Below are 23,397 nucleotides of genomic sequence, written 5' to 3'. Positions count from 1 at the left end.
CATTTGTTTCAGAGGTATTCAGACTGTATTGTTTTCCTCCAGACCAGACCTGCTAGAAGCACTGGCTGTGCTGTTTCACACCCATTTCGTGTGTTCCCTGAAGTCTTGTGGGCTCTTGCTAGACATGGGGGGTTTAACACTATTTAACATCTCAGGTTGCATGAAGAGAACGCTTCCCTGCCTACTAACAGTAGCAAAAATACTACAGGCAGCTTCTTTTATCCCACTGCAACAGGACCCCATTTGGACCTGGAGGGAACATGCTGACCCAAAATAGCCATGCAGCAAGGGCTATCAATTGCTCTCTCCACAGTTAAAGCAAGAAAATAAATATATTTGCTTGACTGGGTACTAGCAAAGATCAAAGTGACTGGGTGTAACTGGCTGGCTCCAAAGAAATGTCCCAACCAGTTTGCATTTCCCTCACTGCTTGAGGATTTCTTTATTGGGGAAATGCACGTTACCTGTACAAATCTAAAAGGAATACCACTGGCACCAAGTGGTGAGGAGGATGGGGCTTTAAGATCCCCTTGCCAAAAAGGCCACAAGGAGTTAGGACAGCCCAGAGAGACAGAGAGGCTCCTCTTCTGTTAGTGCTGTCCCAGCCCTGGTGCCATGAGGGCCGTGCAGGAGGGAGCTGTGCACAGGGCCCGCAGCCTCGCACCACACCGGCCTGAGCACGGACACCTGAACCTCTGAAACCCTGTCCCAGAGCAAGAAACCATCAAACCAGAAATTCAGGTCATCTTTAATGAACCAAAAAGGTTTACAACAACCATTCCAGGATTTTTTTTTCAAACTGCTCTGCTCAGCTTTGGTCCCTTGCCTGCACACCTCCAACTCTGACACAGTGTATTGCCTATGCCCCCTTGTTTACTGTAATTTTCCTGAAACTCTGCCGAAGTAACTAATTAGTGTAGCATTTAAGAGTGAAAAGGATAGCCCGGCTATCAACAACCTGTCACTTCATATTTGGAATGTTTGGCCTGGATTTTCAAGGAGTTAATACTAACTTGGCCAAGTAATGCTTTCCTGCCCTGAAAAATTTGTAGTCCTAAATTCAAGAATTGTTTTGTTTTGGACAGTTCAATACACAAACATCCAGCCTGAGTGCCACACAGATGTCATAGCAGCAGTGCAACTGACATGCATGACAGAAATATTTTAACAAGTGCAAATATTAATACATCTTAGAAATAAAAATAATCTAGCCTACACCTATATACTGCTTGGGAACGTAACAGCTTTTTCCCTCTAGAATTACACAGTGATAAAATACCATATGATGGCCACTCAAAGAGGGAAATAAGTTAATACAGAAATTTTTTCTCATTAGCATAAATATCAAACAATATATGTACAGGATGTGATGGTTAAGGAAAAGAAGCAATCTATTATTACTTCTGTCACATCAGAATATAACAATTTTTTATCAGCCAGGTACACACAGGTATTCATTTCTCAATAAAGGTTTTTAAGAAATGAATGATCAATATATCCCATGCTCCCCATCCATGAAATTTATAAATTATATTAAGCCCTGCTCTTGCTTTTCAAGCTGCATCTGGTATTAGTCTTCTGTTGTAATATCATTCAATTTTTAACAAACATCTTTCTTTAATTTACTTAAATAATTACACAGAGCCTATTCAGTAATGTAATCGGAAATGCTTCACTCAGAAGAGTTTTATGAAATTACACAATTGTGCAGAAATAAAACAAATACACATGAAATGATTTCATGGTAAAGTCCAAGAACCGAGTCTGATAAAGCAGTATTTTAGTTAAACATTAAATGTAAATTTCACTTTTCTTTTAGATATATTCTTCTCAATTAATTGTTTTAATTTTCAGTTAGAAATTTTTGGTTTAAATTCTTCTTTGTTTTGAGTTGTTTCTCCCAATATTCATTAGGAAGTCTCTCCTCTCTGGGTGAACATGTCAGTTTTCCTATCCCTAACAACGAATGAGGACTTGATTCCAGGAGAGCCTCTGCCAAAACTGCAGTAGCATTCTGGCATCATTCAAAGGGTTTTTTAACATGTATAAAAATGCTCTTGTTCCAACAGTTTGAAAATATCAATATGCTAAGTTATTCAACTAAAGTGCAATGGTAGCTATATGGAGAATTAGTCTTTTGCCTATTTTAATTATTCTTTGAATAGATATATTATCATCCACTCCTCCTTGAGCAATACAAACCCACCTCACAGAACAAAGGAAGGAAGGATGGGAGAAGAAAACCTGGAATTCTGTGCATCATGTATTGCATTTTCAATGTGAACAGCAGCATTAAACAGTGCAAAATACACTTCAAATACAAAACACTTCCTGCAAAAAACAAACCACTTTAGTTTTAGCAAATTATTAAATCCCAAGGGAGTCTGTCTGTATCCTTCAAATAATTTAAAGATTTACATGCAAAACCCAGCATGTGGGGCACATTTGGATTTGAGTCAGGTACTTCAAGGGACTTTGAGACCATAAAAATCAGCAAGTGGATTAAGGCAGTCTCAGTATAAGCTTTCCATCTCTGACAGGTATGTCTGGATTAGTCTCTGGAATAATATTACTCATATTTTAAGCTGATGACGGCTGTGAATGTTAGATTTTTAAATAATTTGTTTGAGAACACTGTGCACAAAACGACACCACTCCGTGGAAACAAATTGTTTGAAATGTAAGAGGAATTTCTATTGCAACACACCTGGGATTGAAACCAAAACCCCATGATTAACATCCTTATTCTTCATGAGTTGTTTCCTATGCCCAAAGAGACACTTTGATGCTATGCCTTTAAATGATCTGCACACACCAGACACCTCAAGGTATGCTTTGGCTCAGCACGGCACCACAAAATGCAGCAGTACACAGACACCAGAGAAGGGGAAGGGAGGTATGGGGGGCATTGTTTGTGTTTTTAAACCCTTCTTACACATTTCCTGAGGCTCTGGGACTTGAGATTACATGGGAATATCCCTGAGACTGTATCACTGACCACTGAGTGCCTCAAATTCCCTGGCGGTCAGCTGGGAGTGCTGTAATAGCAGCAGAACAATGTGCCTGGAGGCCCCCTGCAGCAGCTGAAGAACATCCTGCCTGACATACACCAAGCTAATAAAATTAAGCATGGCTGCACCTGCAGGAAGGGCTTTGCCAGCACACCTCTGCTGAGAGAGTGTCATGGTTTGTTACCAGGGCACTGTGGACAGGATTCTGTCAGCTACAGATGTGACAAGAAAATTTGTCCTCCAGAAATATCAGGAGAAAAACATCGAAAACATCAGCTTTTGGTTGGTTTTTGTGGGTTTTTTAATTGGTACCCCATTTTAATCTCAAGTTATTTGTAACAAAGAATTCAAATGAAATACATAGTTTGTATTCAACTCAGTTTCTATGCACTAAATTTTGGGAAAAATCAAGCTAGCAGTGTAAATAAGGCCTCCTCCTTGCTCTCACACATAGTACAAGTCCTCTTCCCTTCAGAGCTATAAATCTTAGGGCCCTGGCTTATGATATCTCAGGGAAGTCCACTTTATCCAACCTCTACATGCACCTGTCATCAGCTCATTCCCTTAGGCAAGCCACAGCTGCGCGCAGCACTTGGCAGATCAGCCTTTGGACACCATGGAACCACAGTCACAGTCCATGCAGCAGCAGAGCTGCTTAAATATCAAGGGCTGACAACTAATACTCAAAATTTAGAACCACGGAGTGTGGTTTCACTGTTTGTGTCAGCGCCACCAGACTATCCTATATCCTCTCCTGGAGTCAAAAAAGCCTATTTTGGGCTATAGCACTTAAGGGAAGAGAGCATTAGGGCATCTCAGTGAAAAGAAGCCAAAGAGAGAGCGTAGAATGCAAGGAAAAGTAAAGGTGAATGAGATAATAGACTAATGGCAGCCAACAACAATATAACGGGAAGATGGAGAGGTTACACAAATTATTAATATGGTTAATAATAAGGATGCTTCCTCTTAAAGACAGAGGGAAAACTATAAAAAAAAGCAAATAAGAAAGGTTAAGATTTGGAAGACAAGAGAGAGAAAGGGCAAAGCATAAAAAGGAAAATGTCAGTATCATCCGATTATCAAGTTCCCTGGTATTTTCTAAACCCCCTCTTACTGGAGTTTTAATAACTTCAGCTTTCACTAAGTTTAGAACTTAGCCTTCATAGTTAGATACACAAACTATATAAAATTGCCCAACTGCTCACACACTGAAAAGTAAAGAACCAGCTAAAGATTGTATCCATAAAAATACCTTCCTTTTCTTAAGGCAAACTCATGATCTGTGGAGTTTGGGTTGTGGTTCTGAATACTAAGAATAGGTAATACTTCAACTGGTTCATTCAGTGTTGTTTATTCTGCTGCTGTTTTATTTCTCTATAAACAAGCCTGATGAAAAGTAATGAGATTGCCTGTTACAGTACTTAGGGGATATGAAAATTGCCTGTTACATTAAAATAATTAGAGAAGAAAATAAGATCATATTAATCGCACTCTACAGAAGCCTACCCAAGGTATGAGAATCCATCCTCTGAGGAATACAAAAAATTCTACTTACAGCCTACTGATGGTCCAAAAAGGTCAACTATCAACCAAAACAGGAACAATTAATTAAAATCAGTAAAGGTAACTGTAGTTGGTCTCACAACTGATTAGATATTGCACCTGGCCAGTGTTCAGCGGGTTTTGTTCATTATGAGGAATACCCCTGGATTACCATGCACAGACCTTGCTCTCCACAGAGCTCTCCAAAACACAAAGTCTGCCCTTGGGTTTGTGGAAGACTTGCTGCACAACCAGCCCCAGGCTCTTTAACTGAACAAGGCACCCTGACGTTCAACTAAGCCTGGCCTGGACAAGTTTAGAAGAACTTTAATTCATTGTTTCTTCTACTTCACGATACAAGAGGTTTCGATTTAAGGGAAACAGACCTCCCCTAAAAGTGAAACAAATCTATACTGCAAATCCAATTAATTTCATTGGTTTTCTTCTTAGCATTCTAGAACTTTCAGAGGAGAAGGGAAGGGGGTGCACTGACCTCTTCCAGGGCTTGTCCACATGACTTACCAAGTGCACATGTACAGTATACACACGTTACCTACATATGTGTGGCTTACAAACACATCCTCTGAGACATCTCTACAAACACATTATTCGCTTTTCAAAGGTGTCTTTTTTAATGCTTTTATTCATGCACTTCCCTCGTATTTTAAGATAATTTATTGATTGCTAAATAGAGAATTTTAATTAAGGTACAGGATGAAGGTCAGGTTCTCCAAGCTGCAACAAACCTTCCTAAGACAAGAGATAGCTCCCTGTTTCTATATGCAACAAACGCTAGCTAGGCAATTCTTTGATTTGACTCCATAGTTTTCCAGCATCTAAAGTAAAGCTTTATTTGTGTTGATTTGCTTTTAGTCCTACAAAGTTCAGCACTGCTGTTTTTAAATGATACCTCAGTAATTACGCCTTCAGAGCCTATCTAATAAACATCAAGTTTTGCATACAAATTAAAAACAAATGAGAAGCCTAAAAAGGTTAGTGCTCAGTTAGATACAGATCTAATTGTAATAACATTTTAGAGCTACTTTAGGATAATGTACACATCTCTATTAAATATTATGAAGCATATTTCAAATAACTGAATGGATTAATTTTTATTTAGTCACACACTCTCATACCTACTTCTTTAATTCACTTTACTACAGTCGAACTTGAAGGACTACTATTAACAAGAAACAAAAATCCAAAATTGTAGGTTAAGCTAAACACAAAACAAAAACAAACCAACGAATAAAAACCCACACAACCAAAGGAATCCACACAGACAAATTTAAAAAAAAAAAAAAAAAAAGGCAAGCGGAGGAGATATTTACTTTGTCAGGCAGAAGAGTATTTATAACTTCTTCATTTTTTCTAACATTATTAGCAAGCGTGTCTAACTGAAAAAATGTAATACATACTCCTTTCAGAGTCAAGCAAGCAATTAGAGCTAATCAAGACACAAGTTGTTCTCATCTTACAAATGTCACATTCTTTGCAGGAAGGAAAGATCTTAAGTAAATATCACCCTGTTCAAATTTTAGGAAAATTAACAACATGCAAGACAAAATGTCCAGCTACTAGGAAACCACAGCTCATTATGTCTTAGCCTGAACCCACGTGAACTGAATCAGTGAAATACAAAACCTTTTCTTTCTGCTTTCTCCTCTTACCATCTTCTTAAAATTAAGAAGAAAGGGCTTAGCAGCTGTTAGCAGCTGTTCCCTCTGGCATTTCAAAAACCTGGTAAAGGTGACTATCAAAATTAGTATATGCAAATTGCTGAAAAAATTTTGTCAATTCCTTCTACTTTAACATATCAAATCTACACTGACATAATTTAAAAAAAAAGCCTGGTTTTCCCTTGGAACCCATCAGTGGTTGAATGGTCTCTGTACTCTTTTCCAACCCTCAGACAACATCAGTTTACTGTTCAGGTGTCCAACATTCAAAGCAAAGCTTCAGAAGTTCTGGCCTTTTCAAGAAGTTCAATCAACTTTTCCAGGTGATTTTTATTTTTTAACACCACCCTCCTTTCCTAGGGAATGTGCTGCATCATAAATTATTAAAAATTCATGCTGAACACTGAAAAGATAAGATTACTCTTACAGATGGACCATAATTCTAATCACGCACTTAGTAAAGATTTTCCTGTTTTAGTGTCAATATAAGCCTAGGGCATTCAGCCACTGAAACAACTGAAGTCTAGGAACAGCAGCTCCTTCAACAAGGGGTTATTTTGTTTAAACTGCCATGGACACAGTGGGTCCTCCCATTGAGAGCGACTCAAGAAATGGTTTAAAAGACTTAAAAGGACTTCAGGTTTCTCACCTGCCCTTTGCTTCCTCACCCTGGTCTTTCTCTGACAGGAACATGCATTTTAGTCTGACACAGCAGTGACAGGCACAAAACTTCTGTTTGGATTCAGCTGCGTTATTTCTCACAATGTGGGAGGTCAAGTTAACCAGAGATGAACATGTTAGAATAGAAAAATTGCCAAAGCCAAGCAGGGAACATGAAACACTCCACAACTGTGTAGCAGAATAAAAGCAAGAGTTCCTGAGTATAGAAATTTCACAAATCTGGGCAGGTATGCCCTTTGAATAGAAAACACAATTCTCCCTCACCAAGAGGACATTAACATTTGTGTGAAGAACAATTTTGCTGCTCAGTGAAAGTTATTCTTGCTGCTTACACTTTTGGTAGGTTTTTTATTACAGCCTGAATTAGTAGAAAATGAGTTTGAGAGAAGCAGGAAAAAGACTGAAAACATCTTTCCCTTTGCATTCAACTCCTCGGTGCCACTGTCAAGGAAAACTGGCTGAGTTGATACCTGTCCTTGTGACATTGCATGCCGAAGTTCTCAGCAGCTGATCCAACAACCCATTGCCCTTTACCAGGCCTTCAGAATTTGGACTTGGAAAGGTTGAAATATGTAAACATGAAAGAACAACCACCTAAGAACTGAGAAGTTTAAAGGAAAATTGAGGTCTTTAAAAGTGACTAGAGGTTTCTGCAGCTATTTTTTTCAGCACTTTCAAGGGACAATAATTCAAGCCAAGGCACTCGCTGCCTTACAGTGTGGCCTCCTCACTGTGTTTGCAAGTTACAACAAAAAGTAACTTCTGGTGACTTTACCCCCATAGCTGAATTACTTCTTGGTAGGGGAGCCAGAAGGATCTGAACTCTAAATCCATAACCATCACAAATTGGCTGTCACAGATTTACCTATTCCTTTAACAGAAGTTTGAGTTTAAATATCTCCCTTGTTTCACAGCACACCAGTTTTAAGTAAATAAGTGCTTGAAGAAGCAGACAATGAAGGAAAAGGGACAAGATAATAATCAGATAGGTATTTTCTTTTCATAACTGCCTATTACACAGTTTCCCTCACAATTTCCCTCTAGGGCATTCTAGAGGGAAATTAAGAGACTTGTTACATGCAAGACCTGCCTAACTCATAGAGAGAACTTAAATGCAGGGGTACAGAGGCAGATGTAGATGGAGGTACAAAATATTATAGCCCTGTCCTAAGACTCCATAAGAAAAAAAAAGTCACAGAGAAAAACTGATGGATTGTAAAGTATCAGGTTTGTTTTGAGGTTCATTTGAAATACCAGGAATCTTTTCATGGTCACAAATAAAGCATTTCATTTTGATTCACATCCATAAAAGCTGTATAGTTCCCTGGTATGTACTGCAAGGGCTTTCTCCTTTTGTTAATTGAAGACAGCAGCAAAACTTGTATATGAAACAGATGAAACTCTCACGTGTCGACCATGTGCTGATCTATCGCATTCCCATGCCTGTGCCGTGTGTGACATTGTCATGATGTAAATCTGTACGTTTTCAGAATGACACATCATAGCTCCATCACTTCCATTGCTTCCATCCTTCAGCTCATTTGTTTCAGTGTGGTTTACTTATTTTCATCCCTCCTTCTCATGATCATCTGTTTTTCAGCTCTAGTTCTGTCATGTTCATGGATAATATTCCATTGCCCTATCGTAATTTCCCATCATAACATTCTCAAGCCACTCCAAATCTGTGGCTGTTCTCTTATGCCTTTATTTTCCAAGTTTTCATTCTCAGGATTCTGTGGCTGACTCCTGAAATCCCCCCAAGAGGTTCCAACACTCCATGTCCATGAAATTTAACAAAATACCAAAATCCTTAGGCTGAAAACATTGCCTCTGATTCTAAATACAATGCGTTCAGAAAAAAATGCACTTCTGTGTTTTATGAAAGCACAGCCAAGGTCAAGCAATCAGATAAGAACACAGGCACAACACCAGAGCTTAATAAATGCTGTAAGGCCTTTGCAAGACCCTTTCCCATCTTTGCTGACTGCTGAGATACTCATCTGGAGCTACAAGCGTTCCCCTCCCCAGCCAGTTCACATCTGTTTAGAAGTAAATACACTTCTGCAGGCCAGAGAAAATAACCCATTTCCTGCAGATCCCTGTAATTGCAACAGAGAAACCAGAACCAAATTATCTGCCTCTTTTTTTTCAAAGTGGGGGGGGGAAGCTTTCTTTTTAATCTGTGGCCACTTTTCAGCTGCCACTGATGATCAAAAGAGAAGTACAAAAAAATTCAACACACCAAACACTGGACTACATTCTTTTCAGGACTGAACAGAATTACGTTTTAAAAAATTCTGGTGTGCCATACAGTTTTGTAAATACAAACTTTTAGCTACACTTTCTACATCAAGTAAGTCTAGGGTTTTAAACTTCCTGAGAAGACAGAGGGTTACTGGAACTTCCCCCCTCACTGCACAGAAATTTAATACTAAGCAATGAAATTCAGCCTGCAGAACAGATGCTTCCTTGAATAGAAACTGCAATTTTAAGGCTTCTGAACTGTAAATCTAAGATAAGCTGGGGCTTTCTGATGCTCATCTGGACCTGAACTCCAAACAATATGAAGCTCACATATCACTAGGAATTAAGCAGTGCAGTGGGTTTTACTCCAGAAGTGCTGTCAGAGATGAGAACTAACCATTACAATTGCTGGGATATTATTTGATTTTTTTAATTTTAAAGAACAGGAGGTTCTTCATAACCAGAAATTTATTGAGACACATCCCACTAGGAATGAAAACAGGAAGGAACACTGCAAAGGAGGAGAAAAATAGGGATGCTCCCTGTTTAGTTACAATGCCAGGAGGGTTGAGGTCTCCTTCCCCAAACACTTCAGTAGTAGGAACCCTCTCACTTCTATTTCCAAGAAGACCAAAGGCATTACACTCACTGACAAATTCAAGACACTTGAACTTGAAAAAGCATTTACATTTCTTTTGAAATATTTCCTGACAGAGTGATTACAGCCAAGGCTAATTACATTCTAAAGATAACTTCAAGCACGTCTTAATCTTCACAAACACATTCAAGCATGTACATAGTCCTGGGTCTCAAGTCAAAGGTGGCAGAGGTCAGGTTTAAAACATCCTGGTGAGGACCAGGGTTTGGGTGGAGAAGAGTGGGTAGAGGGATAGAGAGAGCAGACAGTCTGGTTTTTCAACATCCAATTCAGGCAAGTACCATTTGGTTGTGTCTTTTGGTAACTGGCTGCTTTGCGCCTCTGTTTTTGCCCCAGATCCCACTGTCCATGAACGTGTCGACATTCCTGGCCTACGACCAGCCCACGCTGAGCTACTGTGGAGTGCACCACGAGCTGCTGGCTCACAAACCCTACGACTCCAGCGCCCAGGAGGAGGCAGTGGACACACACCTGGAGCCCGAGCTGGACCTGAGCACAATCACAACAGCGGCACGGATCAAGGAGCACAGCCAGCAGCTGGCTTAGGGGGGTGCTGGCGGGGGTTTCCTGTAGCAGAGGCTGCAACCAAATTCTATGTAACATTATGGACACAAGTGAGAAGACAATTCTATGGATTCTAGGATCCCTGTTCAAATTAAAAGCAAATCACAAAGATTAATTGTTTCGAGTCTACAATTTGTAATTAGTTCAGTTGTGCAGTATTTTTTTGACTTCGGAGTATGACCCTTGAAGTGAACCTTTTTCAAAACTCATCCTACCTACCTGTATAAACTGTACAGATGTAATGTATTTTTCATATTGTAAAGTTTCAATTACCAAGAACAACTGGTATGTACAGTACCATAATTTAATTACATCTTACTTTACAAGCTTCAGTTTCTAAAGCTTCAAATTAACAAAAGTTATTTCTTGTGTTATTAAGTTACTCTGTTTTGTAGGGATTATTTTGTTACTGCTTTTGTGCCCAAACAACTTTAATCTAAAATTCTGTCCTTTGCAGAATATGCACCATTTTTACTGTGTTTAATGTGTAGAATTTTATCTACTGGTTCCAGAGGGAGGGTTTAACTATTCAATCTTCTAAGAAATTCTTGAAATATATAGCCAAGTTTTCCTAGGAATTAAAATTAAAAAAAAAAAAATTGAATTCTCCTCAAACTTACCTGTTGCCTTGAAATACAGCCTGATTTTTTAACAAAGCAGCTTGTTTATGCAGCTGTTAGTCAAGGCTGATTATATTTTATTAAGTCTCACTGCTCTGCAAGACAATACAGACAGGAGACTTCAACAGGCAGCTACAAAATCTGCTGTGAGCGTCTGCCAAATCAGGCATTTGTATTTCTGCTAAAAGACAAAGGGGTCCAAAACCTACTTCTGTCACAGGAAGCTGCTGACAGAAGCGGCAACAGAAATAAGCCCTTACAATACTCCTACAACATAAAATATTACTCAAAAGAAACATCTATTTGCAGAAAAATGTAGTAATATGGGAAAAATGGTAAAAGTTTATAGTCCTTTAACATTATGAAAAATCAAACAAAGAAAAAAACCCAAAACCTTTGAATAAAAAAAAAAATTAATGTAGTATTACGTTTTTAACAATTACTACATTGCTTATTTGTCTATCATTTAATATCTGGATTGAAGCATTCTTATATCCCATTCTTTGGTTTTAAATCTTCAAGACTTCTCAATACTGTATGAGAGTGACTTTTTATACCACTACCCTCATGTTGTAATCATAAAAGATTACAGAAATTAGAAAGACATTATATCACGCTGACTCGGTGAAAAACAAAATGGGAACATGAGCCTTCCAAAATATAGGAGAAAAAAAGTTTCATATGGTGAAGCAACTTTTTTATAATAAAGAGAAATTATATAACCACAAATCTATTTTTCTGGATCTTTATCCCACCATATTTTCATGTAGCTCCAAAGCAGAAGACTGAAATTTAAAATTACAGGGCAACTGTTTGTACAAAAGAAAGTGAAAAGAATGAAAAATAGCTTCAAACTTGGTAACAAATTAATCTGCATTCCGTACCTGTTAAGTGGAAACAAAGTGTCAAAACAGAATACATTGTACTGCTTATTTATTTAACACTTAGATTTTGTAACATATTTTGCATAAATTATTTCCTCTTCAAAACATTGTCTTTTTAAGACGCCTCTTAAACCTGAACGCTTCAGTTCTGGATTTCTTCACTACATGGGTTCTTGAACTTGTGGTCACCTTCCACAGCGCTGGAATTTTCCTACAGATGGTTTGGAAATACATTTTGCTAATTACCCACTGCAAGCAAACATGCAGGAGTCACTCTGGAGCCCAGTGACTTTTGGGCTGCTGGAAGAAGTTACCAGAATCACTCCACAGCTGTTTTTGAGGTTTAATGTTTTGGCATTCTGGCTATTGGAGCAGGCCTGAGCTGGAAGGAGCAAATACCACCCTCCCAAAAAGTCATTTCAGTTATTCTTGCTCTGTCCTTCCTATTCTGTACTGCAACCCACTGCCCTCAAACATTTATGGTGTGTAAACAAGGTCTTGGCACTGATGGAGCTACTCAAAATGCCTAGATGTTCAAAGGTTCCATTTATTTCCTATTTATGGAGAACTATGCCATGAGCATTCTCAATGTTGGACACTAGTGAGTTTAGACTAGGGAAGATGAGAAAAAACTTTTTTATGCCAAGAGACACGACATGTTTTTGATATATCTGCTTAAAGAGGCACAGATGGGTAAATATTCACATACACCCCAACATTTCCCCTTTTCTTCAATCATGAATCAAAGACTCCCACGTTCCAGACCCACATACTACAGGACAAACGGTAGAAGCAGAGTCACAGAATTAGCACCTCACAGATTCCTCAGGCTCTCACAGTCACCTCCCAGGCATCTGAAATGCCAGGCTCTCTGTAACCCCAGCAGGCCACTCCAGAACTCTGCAAGACGGATCCAACATCCCAGGGCCCAGAGCAGCAGGGGGTGCACGCTCACCCCCATCCCAGACTGTTAAGACATGACTTTCTGTAAATATTAAGTGAATACCATTTTTTTCAATGGACTACAATCAGCCCAAAACTTGCTATTCTCAATAAGATGGATGTCTTCAAGAAAGCTAGATGGCAGGCAGTTACCTTCCCTAAAAAACCCTCATCATGAAAAAAACCTAGGTGAGGCTAACCCAAAAAAACACTCACTCCTAATTATGTTAGCCTGTGTACGCCTGCTTGCCAACAGCTTGCTGCCAGCTGTGTTCTGATTCTGGCTGCACAGGAACAGTAAATGCTTTCATTCCATGGATAAAACAAAACAGTATTCCTAATAAAGCCCCAGCCTTGTAGCTAAGTTAGCAAGAAGAAAGGAGTCTATCGGTTCAAATATTTATTAAGAGGGGGTCACTTCCATGTATCGTTTCCCTTTGCAATAGATCCCACAGCACAAGTGGAAGTAGCCATCTCTGTCACACAGTTAAGTGACACCACCATACCCTGGCAGATCTTTTTACCAAGAAAAAGCTGGGGGAAGCCATTACTCTTGCAAAATACAAACTGAGAGAGAATATAACCTCCAGCAACAAAAAACCCCAGACGATTTTAAAAACGAATCTAGCTCCAAGCAACAATTCCCACCATCCACCAGTGGATCACGCTTGTACAGTAATGCACAGGGTTGAAACAGCTGCCAGCAAAGCAAGCCCAAGTATCTGACTGGAGGTCCTGTCTAGAGAAGGTGGTGTATAGAAAGATTAATGACTAATTTAACAAATTCCTGCATATATCTCAAGACAGTAAATAAAAAAATAACAAACACCTTCTATACAAGAAAGCAAATGACTGCTTCAATTAAAAAGTTATGAAAATTTGCAGTACCAACTACTCTCAAGGGATCTAAGAGCTACCACTAACATAAAAACCCCTAAAATATACACACTGTTCAGACATGCATTGCAAATATCAGACTTCTTCTCGCAACACACAACAAATGGAAAACGCAAGCCTCAGAAGCTGTGTACTAGGCTTGCTTTACTCAGAGTCCCTCAATTTCTCTCCTTCTCTCTCAAGGCATGCTTTATCTCTTGTTTCCAATCCTCAGACTGGACATAAGAACAGATATTGTGCAAAAACCATTACATGAAGGGTAAGAAAACAAAATAAAAGTGCACAGGCATCACCATGACCTGAGAAATAAGCCATGATTCCAGTGTCAGTGGAACTGTAATAAATTCTGGATATTGCTTCACTGGCAATGAAGATCCTCAAAGATGGTGAATGTAATTAATTACATGATCACATACAGTGTCACAAGCAGCTGTATTCAGTTCCCAGCGGGGCTAGCAAAAATGGTCTGTTGAACAGGTGAAAAAATACAGCTTAACTCACATCCTGTAGCCTGATCCTCCTCTCTTGAGGGAGAGGTCTTTCTGCTCTGGAGTTTTGCACAGGTCTCAGGGCCTGGGCTTCCTAAAGGCAAATCTTAGTAGTAAAGGCTGAATACAATAATGGTTTTACTTGGTCACATCAAAGGTACACCCAGCCTTGATAATCTGTCCTGCACAGCAGCTGAGACATGAAACCCAAAGAAGAACTCGACTGGGGCAAGCACACAGCCATATTTCCCTGGAAAGCCCCCACAGATCCCAACTCTTTGTAGGTCAGGGATTTCCTGAGCCAAACATGGCCTCTTATTGGTCCCCTTCTGAACGTGCACACAGCTTCTCTGAAGCCACAGCAACTGGCAACATTCACAAGTGCTGCAGCAAGGACATCTACTTTGACAGGAAAAGCTGCCTCTTCTCTTTGTTCTGGTAGCAGTGAATGATTTCTATTCTCAACACAGAACTACAACTATCACGTAATTAATAATGACACACTGCCAGCTTCCAGGGAGCATGAATAACATCCACTCAGTCACCTGGAGTACAGACTTCATCTGAAACCCTGAGATTTCTCTTGGGAGGGGGGTCTGTATCTTATAATCAAGATTCAACTAACCAGAAAGGAGAAATGCTTTTTCCCAGGTTTCTCAAGTCCACCACAACAGTAAACAAACAATAAACCTGCTTGTCAGAAGTACTGCAAAAAAACTCAAGCATTTTTCAACACAGAAAGATACATTTGAAGCTCTAATAGGTACAAGTTTGACCATATGATCTGTACTTAAAAGCAGTTTTTCCTTAAATTCCTCAAAAAAATCGTAACATTTGAATGAATTAATAGCTCTATTATAAAATAACAAGGCAAAATTCCATTTTATTGTTCTACTTAATTATAGAATCTGATTAATTTCAGTTATGAAGTTTCAGAATAAATTAAGGTGAACATAATCAGAGTTCATGATTGATGTTATTTTAATGAACCCCCAAGAAATTACCATTTTGCCACTAGAACTTTTCCAATAATTTTTATGTAAGCTGAAGTGCAGCGTGTACAAGTGTAAAAATCCCACATGGCATGGAGTTTCTATTCTACTTGATCACCATCAATTTGGTATGTACATAACTCCCTCTGAGAGCTGCCTCTTTAGATGGGAAACCACAAAGGAGCGCCCGCTGTGGAACAGCAAATGAGCCAGTGGCACACAGCTCATCACCCCCAGCCCTCGGACATTAAAGCTCCCATACTTTCCTGACAGGGGACACTTCAAAGCCAACCACGACAGACATGCCACATGTAACAGTAATAATATACAAATGAGCACTAATCAGTGCTGCATTAGTACAGAATTTCTCTGGATTAACAGCGATATGTGATGATTGCCTTATTAATTGCCTTAGGTCAACTGACATGAACAGGATGGATGGTCTCCTAATAAACACCAGAAGAATTCGAAGCATGCACTTATACAAGAGTATGTTTTTTCCAGCTTTCATTGAGAGTACTTCCCACTCTGTATTCCCCAAGAAACAGACTTTTAAGGTGGATGCATGTCATCAATAGTTCTATCTGCAATCTAATCATAAAGTGAGTGCTTCAATGAAACGTATTTCAAAGCCCAATAATTTAAACATTATTATACGCTAATTCTGTGTTTCTTAGAGAACAAAACCTCATCAACTAGTGCTGAGAATACTCATTAAAAGAAAATGATGTGTCCCTGCAGCACTGTGCACCTCGATAATTTCAGTAGTTTTACACAAGAGTATGTCATAAATGAGGCATGGAAAGCCATTAACTGAACGATTCATATTGGCTAGTTTGTTGTAATTTATGCTTTCAAAAGAAAAAATGAAAGTGATTTATTTTTCTAGTAATAATGACATACCTCCCTTTTATGTCTTGCTGTTAGTAACTTTATTTTTAAAGAACCCGTAAACTTGCACAATTAACCCAGCCATAACTGCCCAAAAGCCTTATTCTCATTGCCAGGAAAGGAAAAAATACAGCTATCAGTGGTGTATCTGAATATGCAAACAGGATTCATGAACAAGATTTATTTTTGTCTTCTGCTTCAGCATTACCTAGACAGTTCATAGCTCTCTTTGCCTTCTGCAAGTCAGCTCTTTCTCCAAAATCTAGCTGTCACAACTGAGACTGCCAGCAATGAGACAGAGCTATTCAGACTGAGATCCTGGAGGGAAATGCCTCTCAGGTATCCACCTCCAGAGCTGAGCAGCTTTGCTGCCTACCAAGCACATGCTGAAGCTTGTCTGACTCCTTTTCTTCTTCACTAGCTCTTTCAAATACAGATTCATAAATATAATAATGCTAGAATATGCTAATAAAAATCAATCTTTTTTTTTTTTTATTCTACCACTACATAAGGTGATGTTAAGTTTTGGGGGTTTTATAATCTCTTTGCACCCTGAAGACTTGAAGACATATGGTTAACAGATGGCAGTATGAACTGCCCTAATTCCACTTTCATCAAGTGATTATAACAGAAACTTTAGAAGTTTCTGGAAGGGATGAACATGATGCCCTCCCCATCTCAAAGCAAAAACAACAGTATAGGTGCTTCTGTAACTTCTTAAAAACCCTCCAGTCACTGGGGAGCACAGTATCTACATCAAAGGAATGGAATTAGTGAACCTGAGTGGGAATAAACATTATTGATAAAATTTGCTTTGTAATCTTGTCTGGCTTAATTAGTCACTTCAATGCTACCTTCTTCCTGAAGCTGTCTTCCATTTCTTTATTTCTCTGAATAACTCCTCGAATCTACGAACAATCTCACTGAAGATACCTGATCCCAAAAAGGCAGAAAGATCTGCCTGTGTTCTGCATTGCAGAATCAATCTCATGGTTCAAATGTGAAGTGCTGCCAGCCTCCTCTCCCACATTCACAAGCCTTGGCACTCATTCACTCCTTTCTTCCCTACCTGCATTTTGCCTCAGGAATTTTGAGACTCCACCTTTACTTTAGCAAAGAAATTAAAATACCCACCAAAATAAAGAATCGATTTCAGATAATTTATATTACTGATTTGCATTCTAAGATTCCTCCCTATAATATCCAAGTATAAACCAAACATATGCTTACTATAAACCAAAATTACTCTTCAAAAAAAAGAGTCATTTTTGCTTCCCAGAAATAAGCACTAATGGCCTGTTTTAAGAGTTTGTGTGTAGCTTTTCTTTTACAAAATAAGGAGGGAGGAGGGGAATTTATGCAGGGGCATTGCTAATGCCACAAATACTATAGTTACCCAAAAAAGCACTCCCATTGCTAGCTAAAACATGAAGATTTAAATGCAGAAATAAGTCAGCATTACTCATGAGAGAGGATGTAAAGAAAGGGGCTAAAAATATCATAGATGCACCTAAGTTATGCTGCAGGAACAAAAAAAATATATATTTTCAAAATTTATATGGACCTCAAAGAGAAGATATTTAAGGCTGGTTTTTAAAAGGAGGTACAGGCTAACAAGGCACAACACAGAAGATGAGAAGGATTAAATTTAAGTCTGGACTGGATATACACAGGCAAAGCCCTTGAGAATGGGATCTGCCTTTCCCAAATTGAAAACCATTTCCATTTTCTTTAGTATCAAATATCTCCTGTACATGTCAGTAATCAGTAGGACAGTATCTGAATGTAAATCAGTAACAGGGATAAAAAAGTTGGCCTCACACACATGAAGTAAAAGAAGTAACTGACCACAGAAAAAAAAAAAAAGACAGACCCAGATCTGCAAAACTGCTCAGGGAGGCAAATAAATATAATGAATAAATATATATTAGACCTTCAATTAAGTGCTTTTATATTAAAAATAACATTGCTAATGGCCTGTTTCACCTAAGAAGACTTCAGAGAAACCAAGGGAAGTGGAAAAGTAAATCAAAGGCAGAATTATTAATAAATAATCAATAATATATGTAAAGACACCAAAGTATTGCTCATATGAATATTAACTGAATTAGATGGGGCAATAAAGACATACAATGCTGCCCATCAAGAGCAGAGCTCTGCTCTGCTTTAATGGTGTATTTTTCCATTAACATCACAGTTTTCAGGACTATCAGTTAATAAAGGTAACATTGGGAAATAATTTAAAAAATAAGAAAGCATTATAAATATAAAATCTTTTTCACAGATATTGCAGCATCAAGGGTTAACTAAACCGAAGTAGCAGGAGCTGCTTTGTAAGTTCGGTGTCTCACTGAAGGGGTTAAAAAACACCTCAGCAAGGAAGAATGAGGGGAAATGGGGGAACTCCCCATGACAACCCTTGGGAGCCTTACAGTTATTTCTCACCCAAAGCCACTATCTCCATTAAAGCTGTCCAAAAATAAAACCGCATTTCACTGAAAAACATCTTTAGGAAAAACACCCAACAAGGAAAGTAAATTCATTCTATCTGAAAAGGAGAAGGGATAGATGTGTAAAATGGAGAAAGAAAGGAGGGGAAACCAGAGAGAAGCCTACGGAAAAGGAAGATCCCAATGATTCAGTGATGAAAGACTTGAGGAAGCTGTAACTGCTCATCATGGTAATGGATCAAGAAAAGGAAGGAAACATGAAGGAATGAAAACGGGAGGGCACAAATCCAGCTGCTCCTTCCTCGTGACTGGTCTGAAAACAAATGGAATTCCCCTGGGGCAGGGGAGTGAACAAACAACATCTCCATTCAAGGAGCTGCCCACCTCACCTGCCATGGCTGTAAAATGAGGTGTTTGTTACATCAGAGGGACAGGACAGTGACAATAGAGACACATAGCACCATCTGAATTGATGTTATCTCTTCAGCTTGAATACTTCCTTCTCTTCGGACATCTCAAGATAAATCCATTATCCTCCTTCTGTCTAAAAGGGCTTTTACTTTGCAGCAATAACTTGCAAAAAATGAGGTTTAAAAAATGCATTTTTTGCCTTCAGGAAAAGCACATCAAACCCCATAAAATATTCTGCTCCCGAAATTTTTATAAAAATAAGAGCTTTGCAATCAGATATATTTGATTTAGGGATAATGAAGCAGGTTTTATGGGCCGCAGAATATTATAAATCTTTTCTGATATCTTTTGGGGTAGAGGGAAAAGGGGAATTGTTGAAGGAAAAGATGATAGATTACATCTGCCTGTGGGGAGTAAGTCTTCCTACAAGGAGAAATGGCATACTCTGAATAATTACATGCAGTCTGAGGCAAAAGAGACAGAGTCTAGTCCTGGTCAGAAATTTCAGCTGCCACAAAATACTTGTAAAAAATGCATGAGGAAAATGGGATGATTTCTCACTGGTTACCAACAGTTTTTCTTTTGCTAATTTGCTCAGCTTCAACACTAGGTCAAGCCATAATTTCTTCTTTCTGCTTTGCAAAAGTTCTTCCATTTTGCATCATGAATGTCAGCAGAAACATCAAAACCACAGGACCATTCAAAGAAAGAAAAAAAGGGGAAATATAACCAGGACTGTATTTTAACAAAAATATTGAGCATATATTTCAAATAAAGTTTGTAAGACACTGAAATAAATCAGAGTGCCAGGCAACATAGGCAAAACCAAAGAAGAACAGCATAAAATATTCAATACAGACCACACTCTTTAAAAAAGTAGTAAGACCCCCAGAGCTGAGCTTAACTCCTTGAAACACAATAATGCTCTGGGCTCCATTAAAGCCAGCTGCAGTTCCACCATTGGCTTTAGAGGATTTGATGTTTTCATAGTGGGAATTTTGCACTCGTACAGAAGAGAATTAGGAGTCAGCACTGGAGATAGGAATGAGAGGTTTATGTAGCACAGCTGGACACAGGCAATGGCCACAACACACTGGCTGATCTCATAACTAAACGCTCACCTGCAGCTTTTCAAGGTATTTCCTATACTACAAGAGTATTCAATTAGAGGGTTACTCCTTCCTTCTCACACTGAAGAAAGCAACTCATCCATATAGTGATTTAGGAATTTAAACTCTATGTCACTGACAGGTGGCTATTGGGAGCCTCCCAGGGACTGCCCCCCTCTTGACCACAGCCTTCTCCACCCTCTCCTTGAGAGAATCAAAAAGCCACTGAATTACAGCTGTGTTTTATCACCACACAGTTCTGAGAGAGCAACACAGCTTCCCTGATGGACAAAAGAAACTGAAAATCAAAGTGTTGGTCCGCCAACCCCTCTCTTGCTCATCATGGACCCTTCCTTCCCTACAAAACTGTTCTCAGGCTAAGAATTCTCAGCAGGGCTTTTGAGATGCTGTAACTTCATGAAACTCCCTCGGGAGCCACAGATATAGTCTCCTCTTTCTTCACAGTCACCATCTTCGGAAGCTCCAGAAGTTTCTCTCAGATGAGCATGTTCAGCTGTTCCCAATGAAAATGCCTTCTCCCTTTCTCCCCAAAAAGCTCCACTCAAGCAAGGGCTACAGTGGCCAACAAGGAAATTAAGTGACCTTTCTCTCTGCCTCTGAGCCGAAATATAATACACTGTAACATCCAGTAAAGAGTAAACAATTTAATAACAAAAATTATGCTATCAATCACACCATCCCAGAACATCAAAAGCCACATTTTATATCATGGTTCATAGATCAAAAGCACCAAAATAACTTATGTTTTTCTTCCTTATAGTTTCAGGAACTTCGGGCTATTTTCTAGGTTGCCGTATGCATGACTTCAGCACAAGCTAACGAGATATTGAGTGAGAAATCATTAGCAGCTGGTCAAGTAAAACCACTCCATCAATCATTTTCATTTCCTTAATGTCAACAATTCTAATTTCAACTCTGGAAAAAAAACTGTGTTTTAAACTGTGAAATACAAAACATAGAAGAGTGACATTTGATAGTATGCTTGTAGATTCTCAAGTTTATTGTGAAAAAGTCAGTTCAACACATAATGAAGTCATTCTTCCTTTATAACCACCAAACCCGGTCGTAGGGGGGGTGGAACAAAAGCTGCTTCATCTAGATCAGGCAAACAAACTACCATCTATTCCAGAATAAATCCATCACTTTGTACCTAAAGCACCAGTAAAAATTCTGGAAGAACTGCAAAGCTGTCTTGTGTCTTCTATTTACAAAGACATATTCTAGGTTGTTCTTGTATTCCAGTCATTGAAACATCCACCCATGACTACCAAAGGACCTCTCAGGAGGCACAGCTTCAACACCGTGCCCTGCTCAGTTTTCCTGGTGCTGTTTTTTTGCAGACACACTTTTGTGAACAGCTCTCTCCTACAAGAACTCTTCCTGCTGTTTGGCAGAAGTTCCTGAGGAGCAGAGCACTGCAGTCACACAAAATCCCATCCCTGCTGACACACATTTCTGTGCTTGGGAAGAGGCACAGCGTGACATCATCCTGGGGTGGCACAGCACCAGCTTTTCCTTTCAGTTGTCTGGAGCAGAGGCATCCTCCATCTCTGAAGTTGGGTTTACTGGAGCTTTCTGATTATTAGAACAGGGAGATTATGGAATATGGCAACCCTTTGAGAAAAAAAGCTAACATGGCCAAGTAACACCAGTGACTGTCCCCCCGTCCCGTCCCCCCCCCCCCCATCTCTATCCTGACATGAGTAGGTTACTCTTTTCTTACTTCCTCATCCAGCACCTTGCATCAGCACCCAGGTTTGCATCAGTCCTGGAGAGCCTCTTCTAGAACCCTGGGAAAATTTCCTCCCTTCAACTTTCAGGTGAGGCCTACTTGCTATGGACACAGCAGCCTCCTGCCTCCCAGGCATCCCCTGGCCACAACACACTCCAGGCAGCTTTCACCTGATTTTATGTTAACACTAGGAAATTACTGGGGATTTCCACCATGCAACTAAATTACAGAGAGATTGGTTGGTTGGCTGGGTTGCTATTACAATCCATATCCATACTCTTCAGAAAAAAATGTTAGTATGTGGGAACAGCTCACATATTATATTACACAAATGCAATTTGGTTGCTAAAGTTTTAATCTTGTACAGAAAAATTCCTATTTTCTATTTCTTGTACTTAAGTTCCAGTTTATGAACAGATTATAGGATGCAAAATTGTTAGGTAGACTCTAAATATTAAATTTAGATAAATCTTTCTAATGGAGTTATAAATTTGTCAGGATACAAAAACTCCTGCTGGTATGATAAGCTGAATCACTGTTAAATGTACTACTTTCATGCAAATAGCTCATGAAGAAATAAACTCCTAGTATGCCTATAACTATTAATAGCTTCTTTTATTAACCAGCCTTCCCCAGATGCTTGAACACAAAATTGTAGAAGGGACAGATTATTATCTGTAGATGGCCTGGAAGTCTAAAAGCCCCACCAAATCTCAGTCTAGTTTTGATCACTGCATACAAAAAGCATTCACTGTTACAAACCTACACTAATCCATGGAAAAAAGCAATTTGTAGTAGGAAAATAAAGTATGAAGACTGGGAATATTACTTCAGTAAAACTGTAAACCAATAATCAGTGCGGCTAGGAGGGAGCTCATGGTCACTTTGTGCACCCTGAGCACTCTGAAACAGCCCACATGTTCCTAGAGCTCCCAGGCAGACACTGGGCAGCCCAGTCTCAAATGTGTGCATGACCAACTTATGGCCTCCCAAGGGAACAGCTCCAGTGCTTACCCATCTACACAGTTGGGTTTTTTTTTCCAACACTGCACAGATTTTGCATTTTGCCCATTACATTTGTCTTTCTCTGAACATATATGGAGAATAACTTAACAGCACAAACCTTATAAAAACCTCTTCCATATCTGAAAATATCAGCATGTTCCTCTTCTCCACCTCTTCCTAAGTTACAGAGACTCAGTTAAGTCAGCTGCTTCCTACTTTTCATAAGTTATAAAATCCCTGCTTCATTTTGTTCCTCTTATCAACCCTTGTTATTCTTAAGCTGTGATGCCCAAAATTTCCTACTGAGCTAAGGCCTACTGACAGTTCATTTCATCCCTAATTTTCGTATAGCATTGGGAGCTGTAGAGCAGTACCACTGCTAAGCCACAAATCCTCCATTTTTATGTATACAGTGAACTTCTTCCCAAGGGTAATTGCACTTATTACTTCAGTCTGCAGATTTCAGATCGTTTCTCCAAACTAAAAAAAAAACCCAAAAATAAAGGGGCAGGGGGAGGTAATGTTTTTATTGACCTATAAAATCTTTTGAAGTTGCACCAGGGTAGCATCATTCAA

General features: G+C 39.1%; 1 protein-coding gene across 14 annotated transcripts in view; it reads right to left on the bottom strand.

Annotated features, from left to right (window-relative positions):
- The window catches only part of CTNNA3 (catenin alpha 3), a 438,881-nt gene that overhangs the window by 301,479 nt on the left and 114,005 nt on the right, over window positions 1–23,397 (bottom strand). The window contains exon 8 of one of the 14 annotated variants that reach the window (XM_069019053.1): window positions 21,581–21,659. The exons of the other annotated variants lie outside the window; for them this stretch is intronic. Within the exon in view, the coding sequence (XP_068875154.1) occupies window positions 21,603–21,659 (57 nt within the window). The 3' untranslated portion in view covers window positions 21,581–21,602. Of the gene's footprint in view, window positions 1–21,580; window positions 21,660–23,397 lie in introns of those variants that run through there. 14 annotated transcript variants of the gene reach the window in all.

This window comes from Aphelocoma coerulescens, chromosome 6, assembly GCF_041296385.1.
Source record: "Aphelocoma coerulescens isolate FSJ_1873_10779 chromosome 6, UR_Acoe_1.0, whole genome shotgun sequence".
Lineage (NCBI taxonomy): Eukaryota > Metazoa > Chordata > Aves > Passeriformes > Corvidae > Aphelocoma > Aphelocoma coerulescens.
The sequence above is the reverse complement of the archived record's forward strand: the minus strand, read 5'-3'. Positions and strand labels throughout refer to the sequence as shown.